Source organism: Dendropsophus ebraccatus, chromosome 3 (assembly GCF_027789765.1).
Source record: "Dendropsophus ebraccatus isolate aDenEbr1 chromosome 3, aDenEbr1.pat, whole genome shotgun sequence".
Taxonomy (NCBI): domain Eukaryota; kingdom Metazoa; phylum Chordata; class Amphibia; order Anura; family Hylidae; genus Dendropsophus; species Dendropsophus ebraccatus.
The window spans coordinates 178,444,146-178,468,438 of NC_091456.1; the positions used below are offsets into that span (position 1 = coordinate 178,444,146).

The 24,293-nt window shown below is 42.5% G+C and overlaps 3 protein-coding genes across 4 annotated transcripts in view; 2 read left to right on the top strand and 1 right to left on the bottom strand.

The window, feature by feature from the left end:
- The first annotated feature begins 8,250 nt into the window (after positions 1–8,250).
- HAUS1 (HAUS augmin like complex subunit 1) lies at positions 8,251–12,535 on the top strand. The gene is made up of 9 exons (XM_069964837.1): positions 8,251–8,333; positions 8,655–8,829; positions 9,131–9,266; positions 9,760–9,894; positions 10,044–10,167; positions 10,427–10,492; positions 11,434–11,505; positions 11,743–11,790; positions 12,451–12,535. The coding sequence occupies exons 1-9, from the start codon at positions 8,313–8,315 to the stop codon at positions 12,529–12,531; spliced, it is 858 nt and encodes a 285-aa protein (XP_069820938.1). The 5' UTR covers positions 8,251–8,312; the 3' UTR covers positions 12,532–12,535.
- A 3,058-nt stretch (positions 12,536–15,593) lies between these two features.
- On the bottom strand, positions 15,594–23,044 carry FDX2 (ferredoxin 2). The gene is made up of 6 exons (XM_069963229.1): positions 22,866–23,044; positions 21,238–21,459; positions 20,728–20,782; positions 19,473–19,579; positions 17,968–18,055; positions 15,594–16,175 (listed from the first exon to the last, which is right to left on the bottom strand). The coding sequence occupies exons 2-6, from the start codon at positions 21,383–21,385 to the stop codon at positions 16,019–16,021; spliced, it is 555 nt and encodes a 184-aa protein (XP_069819330.1). The 5' UTR covers positions 21,386–21,459; positions 22,866–23,044; the 3' UTR covers positions 15,594–16,018.
- ARK2N (arkadia (RNF111) N-terminal like PKA signaling regulator 2N) overlaps positions 22,951–24,293 on the top strand; it is a 32,056-nt gene continuing 30,713 nt past the window's right edge. Inside the window, exon 1 of one of the 2 annotated variants that reach the window (XM_069963228.1) lies at positions 22,951–23,242. The gene's annotated coding sequence lies outside the window, so the exon portion shown is untranslated. The remainder of the gene's footprint in view (positions 23,243–24,293) is intronic. The other variant, XM_069963227.1, reaches the window with a different exon arrangement.

A 24,293-nucleotide genomic window follows, 5' to 3' on the forward strand; every position in this document is an offset into this window, starting at 1 on the left:
AATACACCGTAAACCAAGCGTGGGGAACCTTTCTTCCCTCCAGCTGTTGCAAAACTACAACTCCCATCATGCTTGGACACCCAAAGCTTTAGCTTTGGGTGTCCAGGCATGATGGGAGTTGTAGTTTTGCAACAGCTGGAGGGAAGAAAGGTTCCATACACATTGACTGGGTTCGTATATTTCAGTCAGTATTGTGGTCCTCATATTGCAACCAAAACCAGGAGTGGATTAAAACCACAGAAAGGATCTGTTCACACAATGTTGAAATTGAGTGGATGGCCGCCATATAACGGTAAATAACGGCCGTTCTTTTAAAATAACAGCAAATATTTGCCATTAAATGGCGGCCATCCACTCAATTTTAACATTGTGTGAACAGATCCTTTCTGTGTTTTTAATCCACTCCTGGTTTTGGTTGCAATATGAGGACCACAATACTGACTGAAATATATGTAGTGTGAACACAGCCTAAGTTATAAGGCTATGTTCACACTGCGTATATGTCCGGCCGCATATTTTTGCGGCCGGACATATACGCGGTAAACTGCGGCCGGGAATTTACGCTACTTGTGGCCGGCTACGTACGGACCGTGAACTTACGCCCGTAGTCTACTTACGCTTCCCGAGCGCCCTACGTAGCGATCTGACAGCGGTCTTTTACTTGGAAATCTTCGCCTAGCCCCCGACACCTCACAGAACCTTTTGGATCGGCACAAAAAGATGGGAAAATGAAGAAATCACCACTCCGTACGGGACCGCATGTTACGCTACGGGCGTAAGTTACAGCATTTTCGTCCTCAAACAATGGTCTGGTTCATTTTTTACGGCGCCGCGTACGATCCGGGCGTAAGTTCTTATGTAGTGTGAACTGTGCCGCCGTATATCGTATACTTTCCATTGTACGCAAACTACGTAAGTCTCCGGCCGCTTATTCACGGAACGTGATACGTCCGGAGACTTACGTAGTGTGAACATAGCCTTAATGTGCATTCTACAAACTAAGCTAATTCGGCTTATCTCTCCATATACAATGCACACTATATACATATCTCTATATACAGTGCACACTAAATACATATCTCTATATACAGTGCACACTATATACATATCTCTATATACAGTGCACACTAAATACATATCTATATACAGTGCACACTAAATACATATCTATATACAGTGCACACTATATACATATCTCTATATACAGTGCACACTAAATACATATCTCTATATACAGTGCACACTATATACATATCTCTATATACAATGCACACTATATACATATCTCTATATACAGTGCACACTAAATACATATCTCTATATACAGTGCACACTATATACATATCTCTATATACAGTGCACACTAAATACATATCTATATACAGTGCACACTAAATACATATCTATATACAGTGCACACTAAATACATATCTCTATATACAGTGCACACTAAATACATATCTCTATATACAGTGCACACTATATACATATCTCTATATACAGTGCACACTATATACATATCTCTATATACAGTGCACACTATATACATATCTCTATATACAGTGCACACTAAATACATATCTCTATATACAGTGCACACTATATACATATCTCTATATACAGTGCACACTATATACATATCTCTCCATATACAATGCACACTATATACATATCTCTATATACAGTGCACACTATATACATATCTCTATATACAGTGCACACTATATACATATCTCTATATACAGTGCACACTATATACATATCTCTATATACAGTGCACACTATATACATATCTCTATATACAGTGCACACTATATACATATCTCTATATACAATGCACACTATATACATATCTCTATATACAGTGCACACTATATACATATCTCTATATACAGTGCACACTATATACATATCTCTATATACAGTGCACACTATATACATATCTCTATATACAATGCACACTATATACATATCTCTATATACAATGCACACTATATACATATCTCTATATACAGTGCACACTATATACATATCTCTATATACAGTGCACACTATATACATATCTCTATATACAGTGCACACTATATACATATCTCTATATACAATGCACACTATATACATATCTCTATATACAGTGCACACTATATACATATCTCTATATACAGTGCACACTATATACATATCTCTATATACAATGCACACTATATACATATCTCTATATACAGTGCACACTATATACATATCTCTATATACAGTGCACACTATATACATATCTCTATATACAATGCACACTATATACATATCTCTATATACAGTGCACACTATATACATATCTCTATATACAATGCACACTATATACATATCTCTATATACAATGCACACTATATACATATCTCTATATACAGTGCACACTATATACATATCTCTATATACAGTGCACACTATATACATATCTCTATATACAGTGCACACTATATACATATCTCTATATACAGTGCACACTATATACATATCTCTATATACAATGCACACTATATACATATCTCTATATACAGTGCACACTATATACATATCTCTATATACAGTGCACACTATATACATATCTCTATATACAGTGCACACTATATACATATCTCTATATACAGTGCACACTATATACATATCTCTATATACAGTGCACACTATATACATATCTATATACAATGCACACTATATACATATCTCTATATACAGTGCACACTATATACATATCTCTATATACAGTGCACACTATATACATATCTCTATATACAATGCACACTATATACATATCTCTATATACAGTGCACACTATATACATATCTCTATATACAGTGCACACTATATACATATCTCTATATACAGTGCACACTATATACATATCTCTATATACAATGCACACTATATACATATCTCTATATACAATGCACACTATATACATATCTATATACAATGCACACTATATACATATCTCTATATACAATGCACACTATATACATATCTCTATATACAGTGCACACTATATACATATCTCTATATACAGTGCACACTATATACATATCTCTATATACAGTGCACACTATATACATATCTCTATATACAGTGCACACTATATACATATCTCTATATACAATGCACACTATATACATATCTCTATATACAGTGCACACTATATACATATCTCTATATACAGTGCACACTATATACATATCTCATACAATGCACACTATATACATATCTCTATATACAGTGCACACTATATACATATCTCTATATACAGTGCACACTATATACATATCTCTATATACAATGCACACTATATACATATCTCTATATACAGTGCACACTATATACATATCTCTATATACAGTGCACACTATATACATATCTCTATATACAGTGCACACTATATACATATCTCTATATACAATGCACACTATATACATATCTCTATATACAGTGCACACTATATACATATCTCTATATACAGTGCACACTATATACATATCTCTATATACAATGCACACTATATACATATCTCTATATACAGTGCACACTATATACATATCTCTATATACAGTGCACACTATATACATATCTCTATATACAGTGCACACTATATACATATCTCTATATACAATGCACACTATATACATATCTCTATATACAGTGCACACTATATACATATCTCTATATACAGTGCACACTATATACATATCTCTATATACAATGCACACTATATACATATCTCTATATACAGTGCACACTATATACATATCTCTATATACAGTGCACACTTTATACATATCTCTATATACAGTGCACACTATATACATATCTCTATATACAGTGCACACTATATACATATCTCTATATACAATGCACACTATATACATATCTCTATATACAGTGCACACTATATACATATCTCTATATACAATGCACACTATATACATATCTCTATATACAGTGCACACTCAGCTCAGATGAGCGTCCATGTGTTCTGAATGTAGATTGGAGGCCACTGCAAGGTTCCTCTGGCAAATTGCCCCTGAGAACAAAAGAGTAGGCTAACTGAAAACAAACCAGATCCTCTCCCCCACATCATCCGCCAAGGGAATGTTTGGATGTTCCCAATAGACACCAGACGGTCGGCTGGCCCAGATAAACGTGGTGAAATCAGACAACTGTATTCTAGGTCATGTTCACATATACGCTGAATACATAGTTGAGCTCAGCATACAATCTGCAATGCAATGCAGTTTAGAGCGCAGAGGGGCCCCCTATGAATCATGGGCCCCTAGGCAGCCGCCTACCCTGCCCAATGAGACAGACGGCCCAGGAATAGGGTCTTTTGTATCTATGCCCATGGGGAGCGCTGTAAAGCATCTCTAACTGCCATTAAGAACAGTTCAATCCAAAAGTACTTGACCCCAAAAGAAAAAAATATATATTTTAAATCAACAGGTGTCATAAAGTGTCAAAGATTTGTAAATTACTTCTATTTAGAAATCTCAATTCTTCCAGTACTTATCAACTGCTGTGTGAGCTGCAGGAAGTGATGTATTCTTTCCAGTCTGACACAGTGCTCTCTGCTGTCACCACTGTCCATATCAGGAACTGTCCGGAGCAGAAGAGGTTTTCTATGGGGATTTGCTGCTGCTCTGGACAGTTCCTGACATGGACAGAGGTAGCAGCAGACTGGAAAGAATGCACCACTTCCTGCAGGACATACAGCAGCTGATAAGTACTGCAAAAATTAACTGCAAAGCTTGGGGCCACCATTAGTGCCCCATAGCTGTGGTGTCTAACCTGTGCGGCCCTCCAGCTGTTGCAAAATTACAATTGCCATCATGCCTGGACAGTCCAGGCATGATGGTAATTGTAGTTTTACAACAGCTGGAGGGTCGCACAGTTTGGACCCCCCCTGCCAATACAATGCCCCTACTGTGATCCCATTCACAAATAATACCCCAATGATACCCCCTGTACCACCACCAGGGGTCCTGTATTGCCTTCTTAGCATGATTCCATCCCTCCCATAGACATTAGTGGGGAGAAAGCTTTGCACATCCACCTTCTGCAGAATAGGGATTGGGGGGATGTTATAGAAAGTATAGCTGTCACATAAGATTACAGAGAGATGATCAGGGCTGTGAGCTCCCCTCCCCCGCTGGCGGCAGAAGATCAGATGTCACATATGTACATGTCTATAAATCAGATTACAGCGCCCACATCCAGCCCGGACTTCTGCAGCTTTAAGTACTTTACACTTGGAAGTTAAAACCCTTCTCAGCTAAACCGTAGTAAATAACTTGGCTGGAAAAGTCCGAGGAGGCTCGGTAAATACTGGCATATGGCCGCCGGCAGGTTATTAAAGATTATATTCTATTCTGAGGAATAAACATTAGAGGGAAGAGCTCACAATTAATCTTTAAATGTTTTAAGCAAAACTAAGGCCCTTTCTGCTGATCTGAGCGGCTGCGGATCTGCGGCCTGATCTCTTACCAAGGGAGGTTGGAGGCGGCCAGAACGAAGACCAGGTCTATGTAAGAATAATTCTGTATTGTTTAAAGCAGGGGTGAGTACAGGCTGGATCCACACTGCCTTTTTGCAGTCCGTTTAAAGGGATAGTTCACAATTCTTTTTCTTTCAAATCAACTGGTGCCAGTAAGTTATACTAAGAGGGCAGACTAGATGGACTCAGTGGTCTTTTTCTGCCGACATTCTTCTATGTTTCTATGTTATACAGATTTGTAATTTACTTCTATAAAAAAAATCTCCAGTCTTCCAGTACTTATCAGATGCTGTATAATCTGCAGGAAGTGGTGTATTCTTTCCAGTCTGACACAGTGCTCTCTGCTGCCACCTCTGTCCATGTCAGGAACTGCCCAGAGCAGTAGCAAATCCCCATAGAAAACTTCTGCTCTGGACAGTTCCTGACATGGACAAAGGTGGCAGCAGAGAGCGCTGTGTCAGCCTGGAAAGAATACACCACTTCCTGCCGGACATACAGCAGCTGATAAGTACTGGAAGACTGGAGATTTTTTAAAAGAAGTAAATTTCAAATTCCTGGCACTTGCTGGGAACGATTGATTTAAAATAAAAAAATAATTTGGTGAACAAGCCCTTTAATGGGAAAGACCGATAAAGAAAAGGATGCATTTTTGTGCATCCGTTTTCTTCACTGATTTCCATCATATAAAAAAACGGATCAAAACGCATCTGATTTTTTAGCGTTCACAAAAACTTGGTCGACAGCATTTTTGCATACGCATTTTGAAGTCAATGGAAAAACGGATCAAGACGCAGGTGATCATAGTGATTTTGTATGTCAAAATGATCGCTTTTTTTTTTTTTTATACAGTTATCGACATGTTATTTTAGAATAACGGACGGTATTTGTTGTTAAATGATTTCCATCCAATAAAAATAGCCATCTTTTTGACAGTGTGAGGCTACGTTCCAACTTCACAAACATAGCGGGGAAAGATGTCTGTCTCCTAATATGGACAGCCGCTAAAAATGATCACGATTAGAAACCATCCATATTGGGAGATGGACGGCTTTCACCGCTATGATGCTTAAGTGGAAACATAGCCTTCACTTCAATAAAAGAACCTGAATTATACACCAGCTAAGTGTTCCAAAGTTATAAAGTGTACCTCTACCACCATGAATGTAGGAAATAATATGGGTTGCAGTGCCATCTAGTGGTGATTGTGGGCATTACTCAGTATAAAGGTGATAATCACAGCTATATAAAGAATTTCTGATTGGTTGTGGTCAACAATATAGAGAGTGAGGGTCCTGTGTCCTCTGCAGGTGTCCTGAATCCAGGCCGAACTACAGACACAAATGTATCATGCAGCCTCAAGTGCGACTCAATGGAACATATGGAATAAAGCAGGGGCATAACTAGAAAGGGCTGGGCCCCATCGCCCTGTTTGTTAGCCCCTGTTGGACTCATCTGTCCATACACGGCTGCTGGCGGGGAAGTATATGGCCATACGGGTCACTGCGTCTCCTCTACAGCAGTATAAGAAGTAAGATTCTATATGGCTGAAAACCCATGTCAACGAAAACAGGTAAAAACAAGCAAAACACGCGGGAAATAGCATGTACACCGGATGTATAGTATATGCAGATAAGATAGAAATTTAAAGGGGTTATCCAGCACTACAAAAACATGGCCACTTTCCCCCTACTGTTGTCTCCGGTTTGGGTGGGGTTTTGAAACACAGTTCCATTGAAGTAAATGGAGCTTAATTGCAAACCGCACCTGAACTGGAGACAACAGTAGGGGGAAAAGTGGCCATGTTTTTGTAGCGCTGGATAACCCCTTTAAAGGGCAACTCCAGTAAAAAAAAATTCTGTCAAATCATCTGGTTTAAGAAAGTTAAACCGATTTGTAATTTACTTCTGTTAAAAAATCTTAAGTCTTCCAGCACTTATCAGATGCTGTATGTCCTGCATGAAGTGGTGTATTCATCTAGTCTGACACAGTGCTCTCTGCTGCCACCTCTGTCCATGTCAGGAACAGTCCAGAGCAGTAGCAAATCCCCATAGAAAACCTCTCCTGTTCTCTACAGTTCCTGACATGGACAGAGGTGGCAGCAGAGAGCACTGTGTCAGACTGGAAAGAATACACCACTTCCTGCAGGACATACAGCAGCTGATAAGTACAGGAATACAGGAGATTTTTTAATAGAAATAAATTAGAAATAAATTAGTAACTTTCTGACACAGTTGATTTGAAAAAAAAAATTCTGCAGTTGCCCTTTAAGACTGTCCATTGAATTTATGCTGCTTATTTTTAAGTGTACTTTTCAACATGGCAGCAATTAACTTAATACGACATGTCCAATTAGGCGTAAATTGGATTGTCATAATAAAATATGATTCAAAAAAAAATTTGAAAAAAATAAATAACTAAAATACAACGCGACTATCGTCCATTGTGTAAAATTTAAAAGCAATATGATTAAAGAGACCAAATGTAAGCATATAAATGTGTTATTCCAACAGTACTGAATATCTGGAATCCAGAAAATTCCACAGAGTAAGTATAATATATAATAGAATAAGGGATGAAAGAAGTGGACAGCTGTCTGCAGACTAACCTGAGATCTGAGCATGCGCAGAAATAGCATAAGTACACTTCCTCAACCAACATGGCCTCCCGTATAGGACCTTACGCCGCAACACGTGACAGGCTCTCAATGCTGATTGGCTCGCTGGGCGTCATGTGACGTAAAGAAGCCGCGGCGGGAGTTTGAGGCAGTGGACAAGAGATGGATGAGAAGAGTACGAAGGTGAAGACGTCCGGGCAGAATGGGGAGGGAATGTAAAGTTGTGTATAGAGCCTGTATAGGATTGTAGTTTGATATATAGGGTCTAGACTAGGGAAAGGGAACCTTTGGCCCTCCAGCTGTTGTAAAACTACAACTCCCATCATGCCTGGACAGCCTTCGGCTGTCCAGGCATGATGGGAATTGTAGTTTTGCAACAGTTAAAGGGCCAGAGGTTCCCCCATCTCTGTTCTTGATGTAAACTAATAACTCCATTCACTGACAGCAATCAGAGATATGGAAATTAGAAAAAAAACTGAATTCAATGCTTTCTCTATCTGACAGATCATCCTGTGGCTGAAGAAACTCTTTGGCGATAAGGTGCTGCCGCCCTATGAAGTGAACACCCGCACGGTGGAGCTTCTCTATCAGCTGGCCGAGTGGAATGAAGCCCGGGATAAGGATTTAACCCTTGTCTTAGAGGACCAGAAACTGAAGACCGCCGAGGTCAAAGCTGAAGGTGACCGCGACGTTCGCCCCGGGGATATCGAAGTTCTTATTGTTATCATGTAACGTACGAAAAAAAAATAGTTTATCCTCAAGGGGTTAATCTGGTGTTACGTCCCCTTATTGGTGGCCTATAGAACTACTAGAGCATCTCCTCTATAGAGAAATTGCAGAAAAAGACCTCCTGCTCCATGTAGTCCGCCCTTGTATCATTTCTTTTACTCTTATTTGTAGGATAGATATATGTAGGATATGAGGCAGATTTATATTGTGTATGTTTTATTCATAACATTATTCCATTTGTTTCCCTACAGCCATATACCTGCAGGAGCTGCTTAGTGATAGTCTGGGCCCCTCCTATACTAACCTGTCACGTATGGGGAACACTTACCTGAATCAACTAGTCGATAGCTGCCTCGCCCTAGAGATAAAGGACTCATCGCTTGCCAGGTACAAGGGTTTGCCTGTATTATATTCCAGAGCTGCACTCACTATTCTGCTGGTGGGGTCACTGTGTACATACATTACTGATCCTGAGTTACATCCTGTATTATTCTCCAGAGCTGCACTCACTATTCTGCTGGTGGGGTCACTGTGTACATACATTACTTATCCTGTACTGATCCTGAGTTACATCCTGTATTATACTCCAGAGCTGCACTCACTATTCTGCTGGTGGGGTCACTGTGTACATACATTACATTACTTATCCTGTACTGATCCTGAGTTACATCCTGTATTATACTCCAGAGCTGCACTCACTATTCTGTTGTGGTCTCTTTGTGTAGAAGAGTTGATTTCTTTACTGCAGTGCTGTACATTGTCCCCATATATATTAGTCTTCTGATCTGTTGTACTGGGCACCTGCCTCCTTCATATATTGAGAAGTCAGGCTGCTATAGATGTTACTGATTGCCACCATATTGTGTCATCCCCCCCCCAGCTACATTCCTGCTGTCAATGAGCTGAGTGCTGACCTGGTGAGCACTGAGGTCAGTAACCAGGAGCTGGAATCAGAGTTGACCAATATGAGGAAGAAGCTGACCAACGCTGTGGTGCTGGAGAAGACCCTGGAGCAGTAAGTGATAAGCGATGGCGGCTGTGTGGGCCCCATACTGTCATGATGGAGTCCTGTCTTCATACCTTATGTGTATAGTGCTGTCATAGTCTGCAGTGCTGTACACAGAATACAGGGTAGTAATCTGGGGACTGTACATACTTTATTAGGGATCTTAAAAAAGCGGAGGAGCAGTGTAGTATGGAGAAGGCCAAAGCAGAGGTCCGAGCCCAAAACCTCAAGATACTGAAGGATAAATCTGAGGAATATAAGTACAAGATCCAGGCTGCTAAGGTGAGTGCTGGGACTCGAGGTATAGACCCGGGGTAGGGAACATTGGCTCTCCAGCTGTTGCAGAACTACAACTCCCATCATGCCTGGATAAGTAAAGCTTTAGCTTTGGCTGTCCAGGCATGATGGGAGTTGTAGTTTTGCAACAGCTGGAGAGCCAAGGTTCCTCCACCCCTGGTCTAGGTCACTCGCTGTCTTCTACTTTTATGTTTGTATTTTTAATATTCAATTGAAATCTTAACACTTAAAATTTCTTTTGCAGGATCAGCTGACATCCACGGGGATGGAGGACTCCTTAACCCATCAGTCTCTGGTGTCACTCTCTGAGGTCAGTAGGTAGAATTCTGTTGTTGTCCATTATCGTTTTCATATATGGCTGGGGGTGGTGTAAAAGTTTGAAAAGAAGTCATACTCGCCCCCATTGATCATCATCCTTGCCAATCCCTTGCAGCTTCCAAGCTGACATGACCTGGTCCCCGCTTCTTCCTGCTTCTGAGAGCAGTTCAGCCAGTCACTGGCTGCAGCGGTGTCCCGGCTTATCACAGGAGTCAGGAAGAAGTGGGGACTGGATCACAACAGCCCTGGAGCTGTGTTGAATGGGTGGAGGCGAGTATGAAATATATACACACTGGGGGAGATCTATCAAACATGGTGTAAAGTGAAACTGGCTCAGTTGCCCCTAGCAACTAATCCTCACAGACTCTTTGGGAAAATGAAAGGTGGAATCTGATTGGTTGCTCGGGGAAAGACCGCGCTGCAGCACCTCTGCTCGCGGCTCTGTGTCGACATAATCAGTTGAGCTCCATAGACTTACATTATGAGCCCGACTGATCATGTGACACAGAGCTGGGAGTGGACCACGCTTAGGGTGGGTTCACGCTACGGAACGCGTCAATTCTTTCGTCGGAATCGCAAAGGCGCACGGCCGTGAACGGGTACGAGCTACGGAATCCGGTGGAAATGCTCCGCTCGGGTTTGGTAGTCTAACCCAGCCTTAGTGTGGTCTTCTCCCGGCTTGTTCTCCCGATCGGTACGGGTGTGAACACTCGGACTGATCAAAACGTTTGACATGGCAAAAGTTTTCTATGATGACAGGTGCACTTTAAAATTTCTGTAAGTGAATATCTCTTCCATTCAGGAGAATGGAGTTGTCTCGGCAGCACCTGCATTGCTTTCCCCCTGAATCCCCCTCTGTGTATAATCTTACAGACATTGGTAAATGATCCCTATTGTCATCTAATGAATACATGTTGGTTCTGATCCCTGCAGACACTGACAGAACTGAAGAAGCAATCCACAGCTACAAAGGAGAAACTGAAATCTTACCTGGACCTGGCGCCTGTAAGTGATGCCTATTATTTACAGAGTTTTACAGTCATGACCTCAGCCCTTTCTGACACATGGGAGATAAGCTGCCACTGAACAAGAGCTGTCAATCACTACAGTGCCCCGCCCACAGTTAGCTTTACAGCGTTCTAAACGCTCTGAGGTAACATATATAAGCACCCCATGATATGCAGATACATTGATTTAATTGTCATTGAAGTTTCATCTCATCTGACTTATTCTCTATTCTAGAATCCATCCTTGGTGAAGGTGAAGATTGAGGAAGCAAAGCTGGAGCTGGTAAATGATAGCATAATGTATTAGGAAATGCATGATACTCGGAAAGTTAGGTGTGATATTAAAGGGGTAGTTCCCAAAGAATGTTTTTCGTTCCAATCAACTGGTGACAAAATAGCAGAGATTTGTAATTTACTTCTATTAAAAAATGTTTTACGTCTTCCAGTATTTATCAGCTGCTGGATGTCCTACAGGAAGTGGTGTATTCTTTCCAGTCTAAAGAGCAGGAGTGGGTTTTTTTCTGTTTTTTTTTTAATGGGGGTTTGCTACTGTTCTGGACAGAGGTGGCAGCAGAGAGCAGTGTCAGACTGGAAAGAATACACCACTTCCTGCAGGACATACAGCAGCTGATTAAAATGGGAAGACTTTTTTTAAATTGAAGTAAACTACAAATCTCTGGCACTAGTTGATCTGAAAGAAATAAAAAAATGGTGAATAACCCCTTTATTTCTGAGAGGGAGACAAGTTGTCTAATACCAACAATTAAGCTGGGTTCCAGATACAAGTCACAGGAATCCCGTTTCCTATTGGATTTTGTGCACAATACTTGACACAATGCACAAAAAACCTGCAACTTATGTGAACCTGAGAGTTAGTTTATCCTAATGCAAAATCTTCTGTTTGTAATATACATTAATGGATATGGTATTTTGTATTTGCTAGAAAGCGACAGAGGAGGAGCTGAACGTGAAGGTGGACATGATGGAGTTTGTGTTACCAGAGCAAAAGAGACGCATAACGTAAACCTATTTACACATGATCAGAAGTGTGTAGATGCATCCCCACCCCAGCTGCAGCTCCATCTACCTGCTATTGTCTGGCTCCATCTCTAGTGACTTTACAGCTAACCCTAGATTCCCAGCAGGCAGAAGGCCATTTGCTAAGTATAAACTCTGGTGGTGGGGACTGGCAGCAGGGGGTATATCAACCTGAATGGATTGTTTAGTTTGTATCATTGTCTTGGCTGTATATTAAATTCTGTACATACTATCTGAGCACCATGACTATCTGTAATATTCCAATGTTAGTATTTCCTGCACTCATACATTGTAGCAGACAGATCACCATAGTGCAGGGGTAGGGACCTTGGCTTTCCAGCTGTTGCAAAACTACAACTCCCATCATGCCTGGACAGCCAAAGCTAAAGCTTTGGCTGTCCAGGCATGATGGGAGTTGTAGTTTTGCAACAGCTGGAGGGCTAAGGTTCCCTACACCTGCCTTTAGCATAGTACACACATATATTATGGCCACAATGCCTGGACCCACCATGATTGAGGTCCAGATTGTTCAGCTGTAAATGCAGATATGTTTATTGTACACGACTATGCAACCGGTGTAAACTGACCTGATCATAGATCAAATGTCTTCTCTACCTGGTTAATAGGAGCTGTCCAGACCAGGGGAGATAGCAGCATGGTAAACACAATGTATTACATAGCTTTATTTGTCAGAAATAAACATCTAGTGTAAAACACAAAACAGTCCATTCCCATATCCAGCAGCCTCAAAATATATAACTTACATCTCCCAGTATATCATCACACAATATATACGTATAACACCGTCCCCTGCACCATGTAGCAGACTGTGCGCTATAGAGCAGTAGTGAGCACTACCATACACGGGGTCATTTCCCACACAATAGATTTGTTGCTGATATTTCTGACTAGAAAAAAAAGTCAGTATTGTGTGTCTTCACTAGAGATCATGCTCAAGATCATCTGAACCAGGGCATGCAGCATTTTATTACTGGTGGCTAAAGAAGTTGGATGTAGCCCTAGGGAGTATTGGAAAACATTGGATACGGCCTATGGCTGTATCCCTGCTTTCCAGGCAGCCTTAGTACTTTAGCCACTGGTAATCACCACTCACACACTGGTTTACCTATCTCTAGTGTTCACCCTTAGAACTTAAAGGCCATGTCCATCATGTAAACAATTTTAGACCCTGACTTATTCGCTGGAAGTGTGTAATAAGTGTGATCTCTCCCAGCTCTGTGCCACATGACTGGGACAGACCCCAAATGTAAGTGTAAGGGACTATCCTGTGTTGTGAGCACAGAAAATAGTTCATAAGCTTTATATCTTAAAGCATTACAGCCATTTAAATAAATTACTTTTGATAAAGTTTAGTTCAGTCGAGATCCCAGTACTGAGACCCCTCTGAGTGTTCTAGCCAGGTGAAGCATGTGGGTGTACGCTTCGTTCCTTGCCACGCCGCTCATTCTGACTGATGGCAAAAGACGAACTCCAGTGTAAGGGCCCTATTCCACCGGACGATTATCGTTAAATTGTTTGAATCTAAACGATAATCGTTCTTTTGAATAGTAGTTAACGACCGAACGAGAAATCGTTGATCGTTTAATAAGACTGGACCTATTTTTATCGTTGCTCGTTCGCAAATCGTTTGCATTGAATAAGAAGTTGTTCGGTCGTTCGCAGTGGTGATGAACGCAATAGCGACGCCCGCAAAAACGATCATAAGTAACGATTATCTTTCCATGTAAATGGGCGAGTAATTTCAGGTCGTTTGGATCGTTTATCGTTAACGATTATGCGAACGATATTCATCCCGTGGAATAGGGCTCTAACTCTTCACCCAGTTATAACTAACAATGGAGGAGGTCTCTGCCCCGAGACCCCGATCTAACCTGTGCTAACCAACTGGTGTGGCTTTGGGCCTTGCCAAGTCTCTTCACGGGGGGTATTTAGCAGGGCTGTAGTGTCTGAGTCAGAGTTGGAAAAAATGTTTAGACTCCAGCTTTTAAAAAAAAAAAATTCTTAGAACAATTTAAAATATATATTATGAGCAACATTCTAATAGAACACTGGGCCTATTACAGGGTGGTCAGGGAAAAGTTGTTGGTCACTATTTGGCACTTTGTTTCTGAGCTGGAAGAGTCCATTGTGTGGGGGGAGATCTGTGCTGTTCTCTTCCTGGATGCTGAATGATTATATATGAGCAGCAGTGTAATATGAAGATATCCTGTGTAATATAGAGGAGGAGGAGAAGAAGAAGACATAAGTAGTGTAGCATTAACCTCTGTCCTCAATGTGGTGTTTTTCTTCAGTGTTCTATGGCTGCAGCAGGTTGTGTTTGCGCGCGCACTAGGGCGTGCCCCCATACCCACAGTGACCCCTCTATATCACAGGTATACGGCATTGTAAGCAGTGTGTATGGTGAATATTTAGTTAGAAACATAGAAGATTGTTAGCAGGAAAAGACCACCTGTTCATCTATTCTAGTTCTGAGTTGTTCAGGACATGGAGGCTGGAGACTAGCTGCATCCACTGTACACACAGGAGAATCTGCTTTATATACAGTATTCCTTTATTCCCTCAGAAGTCGCCCCAGGATCATGTAGGACATTAGGGAGCCAGTGTGATAAATAATTCCCCTGGTATATGACCGGCCATTTATGAAGGCGCAGGAGTCGGTCCTGATAAAATTCAGTAGATGGAGCTGCCGCTGACCAACTCCACAGCCCTGGTATCTAGGCTTAGAAAAACACTTTTTTCCAGAAACAACACCACTCCTATCCTCAGTTTGGGTGGAGTTTTGCAACACTATTCCATTGAAGTAAATGGTGTTGAACTGTAATACCACACCCAACCTGAGCATGGGGATGGCACTGTCTTTGCAAAAAAAAAAAAAGTGTCAGCTGTGCCTTTTTTAAACACCTTTTAATCCCACTCTACAGAACGGCTGATGCTAGAGGGTGTAAGATCATTTCCCCTGAGAAGGGGAAGATACTTGTTTCTTCTCTCCGCTTGTCTTGCTTTATGACTTAGATGAACACTTGACTATTTGCAAAAGCTCTTATTTTATTGCACTGGAGCAATAAAGAAACATGTTACCCCCATCCCTAAATTGTCAGATATCCCCTGCAACAATGGCTATCAGCTCCTACACACCCTATTCTCCCATCTCCGACAATAAATACTAAGGTGTCCAGCACTTCCCCTGTACCAATCTGTACGTCTGTTTCCCATCAGGGACAGGTAGTTGACATCTTACTATTTGATAGTTACATTTTGGTTTTAGCCAAGAGATCGGCTCTGATGAATATTTAGGTGAAGGTTCTCAGCAGAATGAGTTGAGTCGTTGGGGGTCTTAGGAATAAGACACAATAGTAACCCCCCTCCTCCTCCGCTCAGCGCACACTTCACCAGATACACATCCGCTTGTGCGTTACGTTGTGGATCAACCATTGGATTTGGCACAGACGTCCTCAGTGCGGTTTCGGCACGTGACCATCCACATAAAAGTTTCTAGTTACTTTAGGGAGCGTGAACTCGGCTCCGTTCAGTTCTTTAGTGAGGATGATCTGGCATCCCAGTCTGGAGTTCTCTTGAAGCATGGGGGCCATGTCCAGCATATCGTCCTCCCTGAAAGAGCAGTGAACAATAGGAGGCATCTCATACTAATACAGCAAAAATGCTCGTCTATAGAGCGCCATTTATACAATGTATTTTAATAAAAGGAATAAAGAAAATTCAGGCTGCTGTTCATGTGTTGTGACCACTTAAAGGGAACCTGTCACTAGGTTTATGGTGCCTTAAATATGGGTGGCCTAAACTAGTGATATAAATGCTGAACAGATCAGTGTGTTACTTACATCATTCTGTTCTGCCGTTCTCCTAATATGCAGGAGAATAGGATTCTTGCCACACCCCTCCCCCCGCCCTCCAGCTGCCGATTGACAGCTGACTGCCTATACATAGCATGGACAGATTACTGCTAATCAGCAGTTGGTGGGTGGAGTTTTCTGCCTCTCATGAATATATCCAGGAATACTGGGCTCATGCACATGATGTCGAGGACTACTTATTGTCCAGATTTGGATCAGCTGCAAAGAACAATGTAAGTGATCCATCATTCTGTGCACTAGTTTATGCCACCCTAGGACAGTATAAACCTACTGACAGTCTCGCCAACTATAAACATAAGACACCACCTCTTTAAATGAAAAAGGTTAGTCAAGATTTGAACACAGTTGCTGCTTTCTTTCACAAACAGCGCCTCTCCTGTTCTCAGTTTGGGTGTTGAGGTTTTGCAGCTCAGTTCCATTAGAGTGAATAGAGCTGAACTGTAATACCACACATAACCTGAAGACAGGGGGGTGATGTTTCTTTACAAAAAAAAAAAAAGCAGGTGCTTTAAGCAAAACATGGAGATTATTTTCAAGTACAGTGGTATCTTGGTTTAAGAGCTCACAGTTTTTCAAAATTGTGACTTGGTTTAAGAGCATTGCTTTGGTTTAAGAGCTTACTGTACTGGGTGGGAGGGGGAGTGGGGCAGGGGCATGGCCTGCATGGTGGGGTCTACAGCCCTGTACTCTGACCCAGGAAGTCTCCCTCACCTTCCAAATCATAGCAGATCCACTTCAGGCTGGGGCTTACATCAGGGGACAGGACTGTGGAGGTAATCTCTTCATAGCTGTATCCCCTCTCTCCCCAGAGAGTGCGGCATCTATGTGCCCACATCTGCCCTGCTCATTCCTTCATGCTCCCTGTCAGTCCTGATTGGTCCATGCTGAACACCCCCCCCCCCTTACCATTGCTGTCATATGACCACACAGACCTCTCACAGCAGCGCCGCTTCTCTATTCTACTATTGTACTACGCTACTGCATTATGGGGATCTGCAGCTCCATCCTCTACAATTTGCTGCAGTTTTTCAGGGTTATGCAGTTACTATACATTATACACCACATGCTGATTGCTATACTGTACAGTAACTTATAATATCACATAGTCAGCTGTTTCTAAATGTTTGTTTCATCAGTTCTACATGTTATTCAGAATATAAAATCATTATATTTGGGGCGTGGAACCAATTGTCCGCATTCTTATGGGAAAATTTGCTTTGGTGTAAGAGTGGATTTGGATTACAAGCACAGTCCCGGAACGAATTATGCTCGTAATCCAAGGCACCACTGTTATTTGCCTGGGGCAGTGTATATAAATCTGGGCCTCATTGGCACTCAAGTAGCTGTTACCCTTTATGTAAAGCGACCAATCAGTCATATATTACAAGGTTTTTTTGGTTTTTTTTTTTTTGGGGGGGGGGGGGGGGGGGGGGTGGTGGTGACAAGTGTAGCTGCTTGTCAACCCCCCCACCCCCCCTTACACCTTCCCATGTCTCCTAGAAGAATATTTTATAAACCTAGAGAGTTACCTTTCGTCCGGCACAGGAAGTTTATCGAAGTATTCTGGAGTCACATAGACGTGACAGGTGGAGCAGGCGAGAGAGGACTCACAGGCTCCTGTAATACAAGGGAGACGGTTACTGACTGATACCACAACACAATATTAAAGACTTCTCTCACTTGGTCGTGTCCTCCCGGTATTACATGCTTGATGTGAGGTCTGTTGGTCGCTGTTGCCTTCATATCCTCCTCTAAGCTGCTGTGTGTGTGTTCTCCTACCCAACTACACCTTGATACAGTTATAACCATTGTGATCTACCCTCTCTGAAGACTTGGATGCTCTGCCACCTCTCCACTCTCTGATCTGCCATTTCCAGCCTCCCCCACTCTACTTCTTTTTCTAACACTGTCAGAAGGAAGCGGGAGAGCAGAGACAGTCCATGTTACATCAGCAGCACCGCCAGCTATACACAAGGAGTTATACAGACACTGCAGCAGCAGCAGCGCCAGCAGCTATACAGACACCGCAGCAGCAGCACCTATACACAGAAGTTATACAGACACCGCAGCAGCAGCACCTATACACAGAAGTTATACAGACACCGCAGCAGCAGCACCAGCAGCTATACACAGAGTTATACAGACACCGCAGCAGCACCAGCTATACACAGCGAGTTATACAGACACCGCAGCAGCAGCACTGCCAGCTATACACAGCGAGTTATACAGACACCGCAGCAGCTATACACAGGGAGTTATACAGACACTGCAGCACCAGCTATACACAGAAGTTATACAGACACCGCAGCAGCAGCACCACCACCAGCTATACACAGGGAGTTATACAGACACCGCAGCAGCAGCACCAGCAGCTATACACGGAGTTATACAGACACCACAGCAGCACCACCAGCTATACACAGAAGTTATACAGACACCGCAGCAGCAGCACCAGCAGCTATACACAGGGAGTTATACAGACACTGCAGCAGCACTGCCAGCTACACACAGGGAGTTAAACAGACACTGCAGCAGCACTGCCAGCTATACAGACACCGCAGCAGCAGTACTGACAGCTATACACAGAAGTTATACAGACAGTGCAGCAGCATCGCTAGCTATACACAGGGACTTACACAGACATCACAGCAGCAAAATGGCAGGAAATTTTTAATAAGGACTATTTAGAAGGTTTTGGCATTTAGAAAGCAAACTACAACAAAACTTCAGTGCAAAGGTGTCCTGGTCTGTAACCCATCCTCGACATGTGACACCTCAAAAAATTGGGACCTGAGACTATGGTGTTCTGCAGGGAGATAACATAGGTCCATTTGTATCTCAAGATGTCACGGCATATAGTGACCCTGGCTTTTATGCAGCTGGACAAAAGGGCTGCTCTCATACAACTGCAGGGTGGTAAGCAGACCCCCCCAGATGATAGCTGGATTACCAGACTATGCATAAACCACTGCGACAGCAATATCTTATTGCTGAAATCCTGAGATATAGCAGTTATAGTGTTGGGTATACATACCTTCCAAGTCTATGCTATACCTATGAGCTAGGTATAACACGCTCTCTCCGACTTTCCCTTTCACTGGGATTCGCTTGCCTTCCCGATCCACAAATATCACATCCACCCTGCGGGTACAGGTACAGGATACATAAGATATTAAATATTAGGTGTCAAAGCAAAGGCCTTGTATTACCACAATTCATTCTACATAGGGTTTTACTTAATGTTCTCAAGATTTTACTGATCCTATACACCAGTTAGGCTAGGTTCACACTGCGTTTTCAGCATCCCTTTAACGGATCCGTTTTTTTTAACGGTCAAAAAAGTAGTGTCAACAGTACTTTATTGTGCGTCAAAAAAAACGCATCCGTTTTGATCCGTTTTTTTTTTTATAATGAAAGTCAATGGAAAAATGGATGCACACAAATGCATCCGTTTTTTGCAAAAAACGGATCCGTTAGACGGATGCTGAAAACGCAGTGTGAACCTAGCCTCACCTCCAGAGCTGAAAATCTAGTTGGTTTTCTGTTACACACATATAAATTAATTCTGATAACTTAAAAGGGTACTCCAGCGAAGATCTTTTTCTTTCATATCAACTGGCATCAGAAAGTTATATAGATTTGTAATTTACTATTTAAAAATCGGCAGTCTTCAAGTACTTATTAGCTGCTGTATGTCCAGCAGGAAGTGATGTATTCTTTCCAGTCTGACACAGTGCTCTCTGCTGCCACCTCTGTCCATGTCAGGAACTGTCCAGAGCAGTGCAGGTTTTCTATGGAGATTTGCTCCTGCTCTGGACAGTTCCTGACATGGACAGAGGTGGATGTGAATTGCAGTTTAGCAACAGCTGGAGAGATGCAGGGTCCCTATTGCTGCCATAGAGTAGGCACCTTTAGTATAACATTAGATGAGAGATCATGTGACTGGTCCTATCCATACATATGTGATATAGCAATAGGGGTGGCTGATAGAGCGGGTATATGTAATAACACATCATCACCTGAATCAGTCAGGACCCCCAGTCACCGCTATATAGGGGCCATGTGTCCCCAATGTGAACAGAACTCTACAAGACTTCCATATATAACTGACGCTGCTCTTGGCCCATAGACTTAGAATGAAGTGTCAGCCCACGTTCCCGTGACTTTTTATTACTGGAGTACCCCTTTAAGGCTTCAGAAGTTTTTCTTAGGAATTATTTGAGTGCATTTCAGTATTTTTCCCCCGCATTTCTGTTATTCCATATAAATCACATGACAGTATGACTTACGTCTCCTCGTGGGGATCTTTTGCAGACCCGTCCTCATCTGACTGGGAGGAGGAGGCTAAACAGAAAATAACTCAGTCAGGTCCTTGTCACCCATAGGTTATAATAAAAATGCACAAAATGTACTAAGATGTTATAGCGAATATATCACTGAAAAACCGCAGCCGGGTTCCCGCCATCTGCATTGCATTGAAACGTGATCTGCTGCGGGGTGGACAGTGAAACAGAGGTGCCCCTTCATTTTTACTCCTCTACTATGAGGATCTGAGCCTCACTGCGAGGGGCTATAGTCCTTACCTCTAAGAGTGGTCCCTATGTGGAAACACAGCTTAGGCTGAGTTCACATTCCGTTTTTTTATCCGTTTTATGCAAAAAAAAACAAAAAAAAAACGGATGAATTTCTGTGCATCCGTTTTTTCATTGACTAAAAAAACAAATAAAAAAAATCAAGAAGCATCTGTTTTTTTAGCATGGTTGATGGCACATTTATCCCAGGATACAAGCCCCTCTTACCCGCGTTCTGATCGCTCTGCACATTAGTTGGACTGTGCTGCCTGAAGCCGGCGGAAACCTGGGACATCCTGGATGCTACATTATTCCTCATACACCAAGAGGTCAGACATCCGGCTCTCATGCCCCTTCTTATCAGGGAGACGGCCATCTATCTGCCAGACACAGCAAAGGGGCAGCGGCAATTCCTTCCTCACTTCACTCCCCTCAACAGGATCCACAGGACTAAGAGAGAAAGAGTAGAAAATACATCATTGCAGATCAGCAAATGGAGAAAATACAAGACACCGTCATATAAGATAAGTAATGTAATGAATGTACACAGTGACCTCACCAGCAGAATAGTGAGTGCAGCTCTGGAGTATAATACAGGATGTAACTCAGGATCAGTACAGGATAAGTAATGTAATGTATGTACACAGTGACCCCACCAGCAGAATAGTGAGTGCAGCTCTGGAGTATAATACAGGATGTAACTCAGGATCAGTACAGGATAAGTAATGTAATGTATGTACACAGTGACCCCACCAGCAGAATAGTGAGTGCAGCTCTGGAGTATAATATAGAATGTAACTCAGGATCAGTATAGGATAAGTAATGTAATGTATGTACACAGTGACCCCACCAGCAGAATAGTGAGTGCAGCTCTGGAGTATAATATAGAATGTAACTCAGGATCAGTATAGGATAAGTAATGTAATGTATGTACACAGTGACCCCACCAGCAGAATAGTGAGTGCAGCTCTGGAGTATAATACAGGATGTAACTCTCTGGATCAGTACAGGATCAGTAATATAATGTATGTACACAGTGACCCCACCAGCAGAATAGTGAGTGCAGCTCTGGAGTATAATACAGGATGTAACTCAGGATCAGTAATGTAATGTAATGTATGTACATAGTGACCTTACCAGCAGAATAATGAGTGCAGCTCTGGGGTATAATACAGGATGTAACTCAGAATCAGTATAGGATAAGTAATGTAATGTACAGAGTGACCCCACCAGCAGAATAGTGAGTGCAGCTCTGGAGTATAATACAGGATGTAACTCAGGATCAGTACAGGATCAGTAATGTAATATATGTACATAGTGACCCCACCAGCAGAATGTGTGAGTGCAGCTCTGGAGTATAATACAGGATGTAACCCAGGATCAGTACAGGATAAGTAATGTAATGTATGTACACAGAGACCCCACCAGCAGAATAGTGAGTGCAGCTCTGGAGTATAATACAGGATGTAACTCAGGATCAGTACAGGATCAGTAATGTAATATATGTACACAGTGATCTCACCAGCAGAATAGTGAGTGCAGCTCTGGGTGTAATACAGGATATAACTCAGGATCAGTAATGTGATGTATGTACACAGCAGAATAGTGAGTGCAGCTCTGGAGTATAGTACATGGTGTATAGTGACTCCACATTTCTCCCCTCATCATGTGACCTATAAGACACAGCTAGTGAAGCATGCAGCTCCAATCACATGACTCGGCTGTAACTATCACACTGCCTAGGTGGCTGAATGATTGATGCCCCGGGTCACTATATAGATATGATCCCCTTTACAGTACCCGCTCCCAGCATTACTACACAGGGAACCACTGACGGACTCACAAATAACACTCACCTGGAAACCACTTCCGATTGGCCACTGTGCCTCCTCCAATATGGCGCCCCCACTCTCCCTCACCAGACGTATGACGTCATCAGAACGTCGCGCCCACCTTGTCAGTTAATACCATCGAGTTGCAGACACTCGTCCCTGAATGCCCTTTGTGGTGGAAGGTCCTCCGCTCCGCCCCCTCACTTTATTCTGATTGGTAGATGGCGTGCGGGCCCCGCCTTTCCCCTCTGCACCGGAAGTGGCTCCAGAGCGGATCGAGCGGCAGTGCGATGACATCTTGGCGGAGCTAGGTGTGCGGCGGCGGAGGAGGCTGAGGCGGGGGAGATGTGTCTGGCCGGCGGCGTAAGGAGGGGCCTGGACACCGACTGACTCCGGAGCCGGTGAGTTGCCTGGAGAGTGCGGGCCGCGCGTAGGCCTGAGCCGGCCACAGGGCGCTGACTGAGGGGAGGATGACACAGGACGGCTATGGAGGGGCTGCAGCCGCTCACTATACATCCTATAGCACTGGCTGCAGGCTATTACTCTCTGGTATCAGCCATATACTCTACATCCTATAGCACTGGCTGCAGGCTATTACTCTCTGGTATCAGCCATATACATCCTATAGCACTGGCTGCAGGCTATTACTCTCTGGTATCAGCCATATACTCTACATCCTATAGCACTGGCTGCGGGCTATTACTCTCTGGTATCAGCCATATACATCCTATAGCACTGGCTGCAGGCTATTACTCTCTGGTATCAGCCATGTAATATATATATCACTAACTGCAGGCTATTACTCTCTGGTATCAGCCATATACTCTACATCCTATAACACTGGCTGCGGGCTATTACTCTCTGGTATCAGCCATATACTATACATCCTATAGCACTGGCTGCGGGCTATTACTCTCTGGTATCAGCCGTATACATCCTATAGCACTGGCTGCGGGCTATTACTCTCTGGTATCAGCCGTATACATCCTATAGCACTGGCTGCAGGCTATTACTCTCTGGTATCAGCCATGTAATATATATAAATATATATCACTAACTGCAGGCTATTACTCTCTGGTATCAGCCATATACATCCTATAGCACTGGCTGCAGGCTATTACTCTCTGGTATCAGCCATGTAATATATATCACTAATTGCAGGCTATTACTCTCTGGTATTAGCCATATACATACTATAGCAGTGACTGCAGGCTATTACTCTCTGGTATCAGCCATATACATCCTATAGCAGTGACTGCAGGCTATTACTCTCTCGTATCAACCATATACTATATCTCCTATAGCAGTGACTGCAGGCTATTACTCTCTCGTATCAACCATATACTATATCTCCTATAGCAGTGACTGCAGGCTATTACTCTCTCGTATCAGCCATATACTATATCTCCTATAGCACTGATTACAAGCGATTGCTCTCAGGTATCAGCCATG

What these genes read in the sequence shown, in the direction of transcription:
- HAUS1 (XM_069964837.1), top strand. Translation starts at nt 8,313, where the DNA reads ATGGATGAGAAGAGTACGAAG. An exon ending in AAGGACTCATCGCTTGCCAG is followed by an intron (nt 9,267 to 9,759) that starts GTACAAGGGTTT and finishes TCCCCCCCCCAG; the next exon opens with CTACATTCCTGCTGTCAATG. An exon ending in CTCTGGTGTCACTCTCTGAG is followed by an intron (nt 10,493 to 11,433) that starts GTCAGTAGGTAG and finishes TGATCCCTGCAG; the next exon opens with ACACTGACAGAACTGAAGAA.
- FDX2 (XM_069963229.1), bottom strand. Translation starts at nt 21,385, where the DNA reads ATGGCCGTCTCCCTGATAAGAAGGGGCATGAGAGCCGGATGTCTGACC. An exon ending in AAAGATCCCCACGAGGAGAC is followed by an intron (nt 19,580 to 20,727) that starts GTAAGTCATACT and finishes CTGTACCCGCAG; the next exon opens with GGTGGATGTGATATTTGTGG. An exon ending in GTATAGCATAGACTTGGAAG is followed by an intron (nt 18,056 to 19,472) that starts GTATGTATACCC and finishes CTTGTATTACAG; the next exon opens with GAGCCTGTGAGTCCTCTCTC.